The sequence below is a fragment of the Bacillus rossius genome, chromosome 7, assembly GCF_032445375.1.
Source record: "Bacillus rossius redtenbacheri isolate Brsri chromosome 7, Brsri_v3, whole genome shotgun sequence".
NCBI classification, from domain to species: Eukaryota; Metazoa; Arthropoda; class Insecta; order Phasmatodea; family Bacillidae; genus Bacillus; species Bacillus rossius.
Genome location: NC_086335.1, coordinates 59,610,501 through 59,624,035, shown reverse-complemented (window position 1 = coordinate 59,624,035; position 13,535 = coordinate 59,610,501). Strand labels below are relative to the sequence as shown.

General features: G+C 54.8%; 1 protein-coding gene across 1 annotated transcript in view; it reads right to left on the bottom strand.

The window, feature by feature from the left end:
- Nucleotides 1–13,535, bottom strand: part of LOC134534573 (transient receptor potential cation channel subfamily V member 5) — a 55,725-nt gene that overhangs the window by 10,034 nt on the left and 32,156 nt on the right. The window contains exons 12-13 of the mRNA XM_063373055.1: nt 5,041–5,192; nt 1,089–1,198 (exon numbers count right to left, since the gene is read on the bottom strand). Of these exons, the coding sequence (XP_063229125.1) occupies nt 1,089–1,198; nt 5,041–5,192 (262 nt within the window). The remainder of the gene's footprint in view (nt 1–1,088; nt 1,199–5,040; nt 5,193–13,535) is intronic.

Below are 13,535 nucleotides of genomic sequence, written 5' to 3'. Positions count from 1 at the left end.
GAAAATGGCATTACATTTTAAAGGGGGAGGGGGGGGGAACAATTAAACAGTTTGATATATTATTAGTAGGCATGCATAACAATTTTGTATTTACTATATTATCAGGTGAAAATAAACTGAAATAAACCTGCAATTTGCCAAATTTCTCTGTCATAATATCATCAAGATTTTTAAAATCGATTGTAAAATTTCACAAATACAAGACTTAAGTACAGAAAATAATAATATAACATTTTTAACAGACCACTTTTTTTTAACACGGACTAAAAATTATAAAATAATTACTCCTAGCCCCATACAGATTTATAACCCCCATACAGATTTATAACCCCATAAAGATATATAACCCCATTGCAGATTGTCCTGAAAAATTGTGATTGTGAATTTTTAACAGCTATGAAAATATTTGCAAGATTTAAAATGAATAAAATGTAAGGAGTATGCAATGGATATGAATAGTTCACCTAGGCCACTAACAATTTTATTGTGCTGCAAATGAAATTAACTTTTGTTTGAGTTGTTTCAAAGACAGATACTTCCTACACTCCTTACTGTTGCACGTACCGCACGTTTTTCGTTTAAATCTAACAAGTATTTTCATAGCTATTAAAAATTCACCATCACACATTTTCAGGACAATCTGTAATGGGGTTAGACATCTTTATGGGGTTATAAATCTGTATGAGGCTTGGAGGAATTTTTTTATAATTTTAGAAAGTTTTAAAAATGTGGTATACTGAACAAATTCATTCATTATTATTTGTATTGCAAATAGGAAATGTGGAAGGAGAACTTGACATTCTGCGTGTATCATGCTGTTGGAAAAACTAATACAATTATTTAATGTTTTTTTTTTGTTTCCAACAGGCATCGGGAAACTAGTAAATTAATTAGAACGGCATCCATGCTTTATCCAGGATTCAAATACTCAACTATTAACACATAATTTTTCATTACGGTATGACTGTAGTAAGGAGGTCGGTTCGTGTAACAATGTTTTATTTAGAAATAAAATAAAATATTTTGAGTGGAAAGCAAGCTGTGCCATATACATTATACGAGAATTTAATATTTTATACCAAACTTACCTTGCGAAAATCCCATCACGAAAACAAGATATATGCAGACGAATCTTAGGAGATCACCCATGACCATTCTGTATATCATTACCACGAACGGACCGACAGTTTTGAAACCCCTGCAATTGTTAAAATAACACCAACAACAATATTACTAGACTACAACCACATTAAACAAACACAATTCACTCACTGAAAGTGCGTGTGAAATTTGACACAGGAAGATTTTTTCTCTTGGACACAGGACAGTTATTATTTTTTTTAGAACAAAGGAATGCAAATATAACATGCAAACACACCAGGGTATGAGAGGCAGGTCACAGAGAAAAGCCAGGAAAGATGGCTTCCTCCGGGTAGAAGTGTAATAAGTGCTCAGCCGTGTCCAAATTCACCTAAAGTGTATATTTACACGTACTTTTCCCCGGAAGTGACATCAGAGGACTGTCCCGAACTTCAAGTGAAGCATGCAGGTATGGTAGGAAACAAATCTGTCTACTTCTAACCTGTGTATGAGGGCTTATTTATCAACCTCCGATGTTATATAAAAAAATTATACGTAACATTACAATTTTACTACCAAACGTTCAGCAGATTCTTACTTATTTTTCTACATAATTGCCAAAACGATCGAGTCACTTGTCATATCGTAACACAAGCATCTCGATGCCTCCTTCTAAGAAGTTAGCCGCCAGTGAATAGAGATACAGGGCCAGCGCCTAAACTCCCTCTCACTCACGCCGCCGCTGTGAAGCGGGTGGACTAATCGCGCGGCGCACTGGCTCCCGCGTCAAGACTTATAGCAAGATTATCTATAGTGGGGCAGAATACGCCGCACTATTAGTCCACCCGCCTCACAGCGGCGTCGTGAGGGAGACGGAGAGTCAGGCGCTGACCCTGTATATCTCCTCACTGGTGGTTAACTTTCTTCGAAGAAGGCCAATAGAAGCTTGTGTCACGATATGACAAATGCCTCGATCGTTTTGGCGATTATGTAGGAAAATAAGTAAGACTCTGCTGTACTTTTGGTAGTAAAAGTATGTTACATAAATTTTTTTATAGCCCATAGGAGGTTTAAAATAAAAAAAACCTCGCACTTCCAGCTAACGAAACATTGCCATTTTAAAAAAAAAAAAGCTTTGTTAGTTTATAACTTGTCCAAATATTTTAGTATTTAAGACACATAAATTCATTTCATCTTATTGTTTACGAAAATTATCATATCAAATGAAAAAAAAAGTATTTTAACATGTTTTTAACAGAATTTTCAATAAATACGTGTTGTTTACGATATAAAGATTGCCATAAATTAATGTTTACGTAGCTGATTACGAAAATGTACTATTTTCAGTTTTGTTTGCTAGGAATAAATTTCTTTAATGAAAAAAAAAATGTCAACGGTATGTTTATGGCTAGTTTCATTTACCGAGGCCAAACTTTATTCACGTCCTAACTGCTCTAGTAACCACAAGGGAAATTGAAGACTCAAGGTCTCAAGGAAGAGGAAGTCGGTCACGGCCTTGAGAACTGACGAGTCGCGCTTGCTAGTCGTTCCTCGCGACGCCAACGAACATCAAAACGGGAATGTCGCCGTTTATTCGAGTTTTTTTTTTCCATTACTTCAGTAGCAATAAAATCTCGCCTTTTAAGTCCTCCATACGAGGGAAGAATTTCGTTATTGAAGCATTCACGAACCAGGCGGAACGTCCGAAACGACTTCTCTACCCGTCAGTTCTCCGCTTCCACGTCCACCCTTCTCGCTCTGTTCGGCAGTGACCACCTGAACGAGGTATCGACAAATAACATTCTTCTTCTTTCGTCGGTGACTTTCTACCACGGACCTCACCGGTACGATATTAAAATAATAATAATAAAAATAATCGGAACGGGGAAGAGATCAAACGAAGATCTCGATTTGCCTGGAAAATAAAATTTATTTGAGCCTGAAAAAAAAAAACTCCAATACTTTGCGATGAGCGAGTCCGTAGATTTTGTGACATACACACAAGAAAATTTAATATCTTTGGCTTTACGTCATGTTGACAGCTAGGTGATAAGATACGAAAACACGAAACAGTGCAAATACGGGGATGTTGTGATGAAAGGAGGGACTGTTTCTGAACATTTCCTGAGTGATTCTCTGAAAACCGTTAGAAAAAAACAATGGAAAAGATAGGTTTGCCTTTCCGACACCTTCAATTGATGAAAATAAAAATAAAAAAGGAAGATAACAAAGACGTAAGAAAGTCAAGATTCCTGTTGTTCAGGTGAACTATTTATTGTTTAGACTTTTAGACTTTACTTGTATAGTAGACATCCGATAGTCCGACGTCCAATGGGATGGTCCGGCGCCAGCGAGGAATGTACGGACGTAAGCCTACCAAACGAACTCAAGCTAAAAGACGTTTGAATTTTTGAAACACCTTTACACGACGCATGCAAGTGGCAGTCGGGAGGAGCGGCTCCCCGGCGCCGGGACCATCAGGCAAGATGGCGGTCGCCGGACAAGATGGCGGTCGCCGGGCAAGATGGCGGTCGCCGGGCGTCGAACCCCGGGCGGTGACGTGTCGTTCGCCGCTCAGCTCCGCCCGCAGGTACTGACGACGGCGCGTGTCGGACAGGAAATCGATGATCGTTTATTTGATAATTCTTCAGCTCCCTCTCTAGTCACGAAACTCGCCTTCAAAAAGAATAAGATGGACTCACCTGCAGAATAAGAGGAACTCGCCTGCGGAAAGTAGAAGAGGTACTCACCTGCATAAGGAGAGGAACTCGCTTGCAGAAGAAGACGAACTCATCTGCAGAAGAAGAGGAACTCACGTGCAGAAGAAGAGGAACTCACGTGCAGAAGAAGAGGAACTCGCCTTCAGAAGAAGAGGAACTCGCCTGCAGAAGAAGAGGAACTCGCCTGCAGAAGAAGAGGAACTCATGTACAGAAGAAGAGGAACTCGCCTTCAGAAGAATAGGAACTCGCCTGCAGAAGAAGAGGAACTCACGTGCAGAAGAAGAGGAACTCACGTGCAGAAGAAGAGGAACTCGCCTGCAGAAGAAGAGGAACTCACGTGCAGAAGAAGAGGAACTCACGTGCAGAAGAAGAGGAACTCGCCTTCAGAAGAAGCGGGACTCGCCTGCAGAAGAAGAGGAACTCGCCTGCAGAAGAAGAGTAACTCTCCTGCAGAAGAATAGTAACTCACATGAAGAGGAAGACGAACTCGCCTGCAGAAGAAGACGAACTCATCTGCAGAAGAAGAGGAACTCACGTGCAGAAGAAGAGGAACTCACGTGCAGAAGAAGAGGAACTCGCCTTCAGAAGAAGAGGAACTCGCCTGCAGAAGAAGAGGAACTCGCCTGCAGAAGAAGAGGAACTCACGTGCAGAATAAGAGGAACTCACGTGCAGAAGAAGAGGATCTCGCCTGCAGAAGAAGAGGAACTCGCCTGCATAAGAAGAGGAACTCACGTGCAGAAGAAGAGGAACTCGCCTGCAGAAGAAGAGGAACTCACGTGCAGAAGAAGAGGAACTCGCCTTCAGAAGAAGAGGAACTCGCCTGCAGAAGAAGAGGAACTCGCCTGCAGAAGAAGAGGAACTCACGTGCAGAAGAAGAGGAACTCGCCTGCAGAAGAAGAGTAACTCTCCTGCAGAAGAATAGTAACTCACATGAAGAGGAAGACGAACTCGCCTGCAGAAGAAGACGAACTCATCTGCAGAAGAAGAGGAACTCACGTGCAGAAGAAAAGGAACTCACGTGCAGAAGAAGAGGAACTCGCCTTCAGAAGAAGAGGAACTCACGTGCAAAAGAAGAGGAACTCGCCTTCAGAAGAAGAGGAACTCGCCTGCAGAAGAAGAGGAACTCGCCTGCAGAAGAAGAGGAACTCACGTGCAGAAGAAGAGGAACTCATCTGAAGAAGAAGAGGAAATCGCCTGCAGAAGAAGAGGAACTCACGTGCAGAAGAAGAGGAACTCGCCTGCAGAAGAAGAGGAAGTAGGGCGCCGTGGTGAGCATCACGAACACCGCCACCACGTCCTCCGCCTCGGTGAGGCAGCCCAGCCGCAGCATGGGCATGAACAGCATGAGGATGCACGAGCTGAGGAACATGACGCGTGACGGCGCCGTCATCTGCAACACGCAGTCCTCCATCGCAGCGTCGGTCCACGACTTCGCACGATTACCACGTACTCATGCAGGCATGCCCATCGTCTGTTTCAAAGTTAAGTATTTGATTTTTGAATTCTTTAAAGCGTGTAGTACTTGTTCTCAGTGGGTTTATATTTTCATTTTTTCTTATATTTCATTCTTGAAATTTTTCCATGACAAACAGTTCATAACTGCAATAACGCATGTCCAAAAAATTATTTCAAATCAAAATTACCCATTGTATTTAAAGAACGTAATAATTAAGCAGTTGATTGTTGAAAGGTGGGGGGGGGGGGGGGGGGGGTATTTATAGTGTTAATTCCGTCAGCTTCTACAAGTTACATAGATGAAGAGTAAATAACAGCTTCTGTATTTGTTTGCAAATAAAGTTGGAATATAACACCTTTCGTTATTTCATTAAACCAACAAATACGTTTTGACACAGTAAAGAAAACACGAAAGAAAATGCTTGTTCAAATAAGGAGAGACGATGTAATATTAGCTCACAACATCTCTGAAACAATATAGAAACAACAAAAACAGGTAAATATTCTATTGTAACCCACCTTCCTTCCCCGAAGAAATGAGGGTTGCGTCCCCGACACACTCTGGGTAAATTTTATACTGTCACACAAAAATCTAAAAAACTTTAAATAATAATAAATGTCCACATCACTATTTACCCAAGTAGCCGGGCGCGTAAACATAAAGAAGTAGCAATCAAACTAAGAGCTAGTCTTTGGTAACTAAATACAAAAAAAGAATAAACGCAAATAGAGAGGTTTACTAGAAAAGCCTTCATCATAATACTAAGTATGGCAATAAATTTACAATTATGCGTATATGGCAATTACCAGTACGTCTCATACCGAACCTATAGTTAAATATACAATATAAAATTATACCTTTGAAACCTCTATAAATTATATATTTAAATATTTCAGATACCATGTAGCTAGTAATATAAGCCAGTAGCAAAAATCCTAAACAAAAAGGCCTAGTTACAATAAAAGCGTATATAAAATAAATACAAATATATAATTATTAATTTCTTATTTAATATTTTACGTAGAGTTCAAAGTCTTAAACGTATACTTTTATCTTAAGAGTCGTGAGCAATCACTGCTGAAGTATCAGTTAAATTGCTCAGTTTGAAATTTAATTGTGTAAGGATAATTATACTTGTAAAGTTTAATTAGATAATATTGGTGGATAATGATTTAATGCACATTTCTTCACTGCATAACAGATTTGTTTTGTGTTTTAGTGTACCTGTGTACCTTGTTCGGGCGAGACCAAGGTGGAGGGGAGTGATTGGGGGGTGAGGAGGGGTGGGGGTGAAGGTAGAGGGGAGGAGGTTGGTGAGAGGAGGGGAGTGGGAGAAAGGGGCGACCCACCAGGTTCTGCACGAAGGGCGCAGGCAGGCAGTTGGACCTGACCAAGCACCCGGGCCAGCGGGTGGTTTGGCAGGGGGAAGGGAGGTGTAAGGAGCTACAGGGGGAGGGTGCGACCCACCAGGTTCTGCACGAAGGGCGCAGGCAGTTTGACCAGCGGGTGGCGTGGCAGGGGGAAGGGAGGTGGAAGGAGCGACAGGGGGAGGGTGCGACCCACCAGGTTCTGCACGAAGGGCGCAGGCAGGCAGTTGGACCTGACCAAGCACCCGGGCCAGCGGGAGGTTTGGCAGGGGGAAGGGAGGTGGAAGGAGCGGCAGGGGGAAGGGGCGAACCACCTGGTTCTGCACGAAGGGCGCAGGCAGGCAGTTGGACCTGACCAAGCACCCGGGCCAGCGGGTGGCGTGGCAGGGGGAAGGGAGGTGGAAGGAGCGGCAGGGGGAAGGGGCGAACCACCTGGTTCTGCACGAAGGGCGCAGGCAGGCAGTTGGACCTGACCAAGCACCCGGGCCAGCGGGAGGTTTGGCAGGGGGAAGGGAGGTGGAAGGAGCGGCAGGGGGAAGGGGCGAACCACCTGGTTCTGCACGAAGGGCGCAGGCAGGCAGTTGGACCTGACCAAGCACCCGGGCCAGCGGGAGGTTTGGCAGGGGGAAGGGAAGTGGAAGGAGCGGCAGGAGGAAGGGGCGAACCACCTGGTTCTGCACGAAGGGCGCAGGCAGGCAGTTGGACCTGACCAAGCACCCGGGCCAGCGGGTGGCGTGGCAGGGGGAAGGGAGGTGGAAGGAGCGGCAGGGGGAAGGGGCGAACCACCTGGTTCTGCACGAAGGGCGCAGGCAGGCAGTTGGACCTGACCAAGCACCCGGGCCAGCGGGTGGCGTGGCAGGGGGAAGGGAGGTGGAATAAGCGACAGGGGGAGGGTGCGACCCACCTGGTTCTGCACGAAGGGCGCAGGCAGGCAGTTGGACCTGACCAAGCACCCGGGCCAGCGGGTGGCGTGGCAGAGGGGAAGGGAGGTGGAAGGAGCGGCAGGGGGAGGGTGCGACCCACCTGGTTCTGCACGAAGGGCGCAGGCAGGCAGATGGACCTGACCAAGCACCCGGGCCAGCGGGTGGCGTGGCAGGGGGAAGGGAGGTGGAAGGAGCGGCAGGGGGAAGGGGCGAACCACCTGGTTCTGCACGAAGGGCACAGGCAGGCAGTTGGACCTGACCAAGCACCCGGGCCAGCGGGAGGTTTGGCAGGGGGAAGGGAGGTGGAAGGAGCGGCAGGAGGAAGGGGCGAACCACCTGGTTCTGCACGAAGGGCGCAGGCAGGCAGTTGGACCTGACCAAGCACCCGGGCCAGCGGGTGGCGTGGCAGGGGGAAGGGAGGTGGAAGGAGCGGCAGGGGGAAGGTGCGAACCACCTGGTTCTGCACGAAGGGCGCAGGCAGGCAGTTGGACCTGACCAAGCACCCGGGCCAGCGGGTGGCGTGGCAGGGGGAAGGGAGGTGGAATAAGCGACAGGGGGAGGGTGCGACCCACCTGGTTCTGCACGAAGGCCGCAGGCAGGCAGTTGGACCTGACCAAGCACCCGGGCCAGCGGGTGGCGTGGCAGGGGGAAGGGAGGTGGAAGGAGCGGCAGGGGGAGGGTGCGACCCACCTGGTTCTGCACGAAGGGCGCAGGCAGGCAGATGGACCTGACCAAGCACCCGGGCCAGCGGGATGTTTGGCAGGGGGAAGGGAGGTGGAATGAGCGACAGGGGGAGGATGCGACCCACCTGGTTCTGCACGAAGGGCGCAGGCAGGCAGTTGGACCTGACCAAGCACCCGGGCCAGCGGGTGGTGTGGCAGGGGGAAGGGAGGTGGAAGGAGCGGCAGGGGGAAGGGGCGAACCACCTGGGTCTGCACGAAGGGCGCAGGCAGGCAGTTGGACCTGACCAAGCACCCGGGCCAGCGGGTGGCGTGGCAGGGGGAAGGGAGGTGGAAGGAGTGGCAGGGGGAAGGGGCGAACCACCTGGTTCTGCACGAAGGGCGCAGGCAGGCAGTTGGACCTGACCAAGCACCCGGGCCAGCGGGAGGTTTGGCAGGGGGAAGGGAGGTGGAAGGAGCGGCAGGGGGAAGGGGCGAACCACCTGGTTCTGCACGAAGGGCGCAGGCAGGCAGTTGGACCTGACCAAGCACCCGGGCCAGCGGGAGGTTTGGCAGGGGGAAGGGAGGTGGAAGGAGCGGCAGGAGGAAGGGGCGAACCACCTGGTTCTGCACGAAGGGCGCAGGCAGGCAGTTGGACCTGACCAAGCACCCGGGCCAGCGGGTGGCGTGGCAGGGGGAAGGGAGGTGGAAGGAGCGGCAGGGGGAAGGGGCGAACCACCTGGTTCTGCACGAAGGGCGCAGGCAGGCAGTTGGACCTGACCAAGCACCCGGGCCAGCGGGTGGCGTGGCAGGGGGAAGGGAGGTGGAATAAACGACAGGGGGAGGGTGCGACCCACCTGGTTCTGCACGAAGGGCGCAGGCAGGCAGTTGGACCTGACCAAGCACCCGGGCCAGCGGGTGGCGTGGCAGAGGGGAAGGGAGGTGGAAGGAGCGGCAGGGGGAGGGTGCGACCCACCTGGTTCTGCACGAAGGGCGCAGGCAGGCAGATGGACCTGACCAAGCACCCGGGCCAGCGGGTGGCGTGGCAGGGGGAAGGGAGGTGGAAGGAGCGGCAGGGGGAAGGGGCGAACCACCTGGTTCTGCACGAAGGGCGCAGGCAGGCAGTTGGACCTGACCAAGCACCCGGGCCAGCGGGAAGTTTGGCAGGGGGAAGGGAGGTGGAAGGAGCGGCAGGAGGAAGGGGCGAACCACCTGGTTCTGCACGAAGGGCGCAGGCAGGCAGTTGGACCTGACCAAGCACCCGGGCCAGCGGGTGGCGTGGCAGGGGGAAGGGAGGTGGAAGGAGCGGCAGGGGGAAGGTGCGAACCACCTGGTTCTGCACGAAGGGCGCAGGCAGGCAGTTGGACCTGACCAAGCACCCGGGCCAGCGGGTGGCGTGGCAGGGGGAAGGGAGGTGGAATAAGCGACAGGGGGAGGGTGCGACCCACCTGGTTCTGCACGAAGGGCACAGGCAGGCAGTTGGACCTGACCAAGCACCCGGGCCAGCGGGTGGCGTGGCAGGGGGAAGGGAGGTGGAAGGAGCGGCAGGGGGAGGGTGCGACCCACCTGGTTCTGCACGAAGGGCGCAGGCAGGCAGATGGACCTGACCAAGCACCCGGGCCAGCGGGATGTTTGGCAGGGGGAAGGGAGGTGGAATGAGCGACAGGGGGAGGATGCGACCCACCTGGTTCTGCACAAAGGGCGCAGGCAGGCAGTTGGACCTGACCAAGCACCCGGGCCAGCGGGTGGTGTGGCAGGGGGAAGGGAGGTGGAAGGAGCGGCAGGGGGAAGGGGCGAACCACCTGGTTCTGCACGAAGGGCGCAGGCAGGCAGTTGGACCTGACCAAGCACCCGGGCCAGCGGGTGGCGTGGCAGGGGGAAGGGAGGTGGAATGAGCAACAGGTGGAGGGTGCGACCCACCTGGTTCTGCACGAAGGGCGCAGGCAGGCAGTTGGACCTGACCAAGCACCCGGGCCAGCGGGTGGCGTGGCAGGGGGAAGGGAGGTGGAAGGAGTGGCAGGGGGAAGGGGCGAACCACCTGGTTCTGCACGAAGGGCGCAGGCAGGCAGTTGGACCTGACCAAGCACCCGGGCCAGCGGGTGGCGTGGCAGGGGGAAGGGAGGTGGAATGAGCGACAGGGGGAGGGTGCGACCCACCTGGTTCTGCACGAAGGGCGCAGGCAGGCAGTTGGACCTGACCAAGCACCCGGGACAGCGGGTGGCAAGGCAGGGGGAAGGGAGGTGGAATGAGCGACAGGGGGAGGGTGCGACCCACCTGGTTCTGCACTAAGGGCGCAGGCAGGCAGTTGGACCTGACCAAGCACCCGGGCCAGCGGGAGGTTTGGCAGGGGAAGGGAGGTGGAAGGAGCGACAGGGGGAGGGTGCGACCCACCAGGTTCTGCACGAAGGGCGCAGGCAGGCAGTTGGACCTGACCAAGCACCCGGGCCAGCGGGAGGTTTGGCAGGGGGAAGGGAGGTGGAATGAGCGACAGGGGGAGGGTGCGACCCACCTGGTTCTGCACGAAGGGCGCAGGCAGGCAGTTGGACCTGACCAAGCACCCGGGCCAGCGGGTGGCGTGGCAGGGGGAAGGGAGGTGGAATGAGCGACAGGGAGAGGGTGCGACCCACCTGGTTCTGCACGAAGGGCGCAGGCAGGCAGTTGGACCTGACCAAGCACCCGGGCCAGCGGGATGTTTGGCAGGGGGAAGGGAGGTGGAAGGAGCTACAGGGAGAAGGGGGCGACCCACCAGGTTCTGCACGAAGGGCGCAGGCAGGCAGTTGGACCTGACCAAGCACCCGGGCCAGCGGGTGGCGTGGCAGGGGGAAGGGAGGTGGAAGGAGCGGCAGGGGGAAGGGGCGAACCACCTGGTTCTGCACGAAGGGCGCAGGCAGGCAGTTGGACCTGACCAAGCACCCGGGCCAGCGGGAGGCGGGGCAGGGGAAGGGAGGTGGAAGGAGCGACAGGGGGAGGGTGCGACCCACCTGGTTCTGCACGAAGGGCGCAGGCAGGCAGTTGGACCTGACCAAGCACCCGGGCCAGCGGGATGTTTGGCAGGGGGAAGGGAGGTGGAAGGAGCTACAGGGAGAAGGGGGCGACCCACCAGGTTCTGCACGAAGGGCGCAGGCAGGCAGTTGGACCTGACCAAGCACCCGGGCCAGCGGGAGGCGGGGCAGGGGAAGGGAGGTGGAAGGAGCGACAGGGGGAGGGTGCGACCCACCTGGTTCTGCACGAAGGGCGCAGGCAGGCAGTTGGACCTGACCAAGCACCCGGGCCAGCGGGATGTTTGGCAGGGGGAAGGGAGGTGGAAGGAGCGACAGGGGGAGGGTGCGACCCACCTGGTTCTGCACGAAGGGCGCAGGCAGGCAGTTGGACCTGACCAAGCACCCGGGCCAGCGGGATGTTTGGCAGGGGGAAGGGAGGTGGAAGGAGCGACAGGGGGAGGGTGCGACCCACCTGGTTCTGCACGAAGGGCGCAGGCAGGCAGTTGGACCTGACCAAGCACCCGGGCCAGCGGGATGTTTGGCAGGGGGAAGGGAGGTGGAAGGAGCTACAGGGAGAAGGGGGCGACCCACCAGGTTCTGCACGAAGGGCGCAGGCAGGCAGTTGGACCTGACCAAGCACCCGGGCCAGCGGGTGGCGTGGCAGGGGGAAGGGAGGTGGAAGGAGCTACAGGGAGAAGGGGGCGACCCACCAGGTTCTGCACGAAGGGCGCAGGCAGGCAGTTGGACCTGACCAAGCACCCGGGCCAGCGGGAGGCGGGGCAGGGGAAGGGAGGTGGAAGGAGCGACAGGGGAGGGGGCGACCCACCAGGTTCTGCACGAAGGGCGCAGGCAGGCAGTTGGACCTGACCAAGCACCCGGGCCAGCGGGAGGCGGGGCAGGGGAAGGGAGGTGGAAGGAGCGACAGGGGAGTGGGCGACCCACCAGGTTCTGCACGAAGGGCGCAGGCAGGCAGTTGGACCTGACCAAGCACCCGGGCCAGCGGGATGTTTGGCAGGGGGAAGGGAGGTGGAAGGAGCTACAGGGAGAAGGGGGCGACTCACCAGGTTCTGCACGAAGGGCGCAGGCAGGCAGTTGGACCTGACCAAGCACCCGGGCCAGCGGGAGGCGGGGCAGGGGAAGGGAGGTGGAAGGAGCGACAGGGGGAGGGTGCGACCCACCTGGTTCTGCACGAAGGGCGCAGGCAGGCAGTTGGACCTGACCAAGCACCCGGGCCAGCGGGATGTTTGGCAGGGGGAAGGGAGGTGGAAGGTGCGACAGGGGGAGGGTGCGACCCACCTGGTTCTGCACGAAGGGCGCAGGCAGGCAGTTGGACCTGACCAAGCACCCGGGCCAGCGGGATGTTTGGCAGGGGGAAGGGAGGTGGAAGGAGCGACAGGGGGAGGGTGCGACCCACCTGGTTCTGCACGAAGGGCGCAGGCAGGCAGTTGGACCTGACCAAGCACCCGGGCCAGCGGGATGTTTGGCAGGGGGAAGGGAGGTGGAAGGAGCGACAGGGGGAGGGTGCGACCCACCTGGTTCTGCACGAAGGGCGCAGGCAGGCAGTTGGACCTGACCAAGCACCCGGGCCAGCGGGATGTTTGGCAGGGGGAAGGGAGGTGGAAGGAGCCAAAGGGAGAAGGGGGCGACCCACCAGGTTCTGCACGAAGGGCGCAGGCAGGCAGTTGGACCTGACCAAGCACCCGGGCCAGCGGGTGGCGGGGCAGGGGAAGGGAGGTGGAAGGAGCTACAGGGAGAAGGGGGCGACCCACCAGGTTCTGCACGAAGGGCGCAGGCAGGCAGTTGGACCTAACCAAGCACCCGGGCCAGCGGGATGTTTGGCAGGGGGAAGGGAGGTGGAAGGAGCTACAGGGAGAAGGGGGCGACCCACCTGGTTCTGCACGAAGGGCGCAGGCAGGCAGTTGGACCTGACCAAGCACCCGGGCCAGCGGGATGTTTGGCAGGGGGAAGGGAGGTGGAAGGAGCTACAGGGAGAAGGGGGCGACCCACCTGGTTCTGCACGAAGGGCGCAGGCAGGCAGTTGGACCTGACCAAGCACCCGGGCCAGCGGGATGTTTGGCAGGGGGAAGGGAGGTGGAAGGAGCTACAGGGAGAAGGGGGCGACCCACCTGGTTCTGCACGAAGGGCGCAGGCAGGCAGTTGGACCTGACCAAGCACCCGGGCCAGCGGGTGGCGTGGCAGGGGGAAGGGAGGTGGAAGGAGCTACAGGGAGAAGGGGGCGACCCACCAGGTTCTGCACGAAGGGCGCAGGCAGGCAGTTGGACCTGACCAAGCACCCGGGCCAGCGGGTGGCGTGGCAGGGGGAAGGGAGGTGGAAGGAGCTACAGGG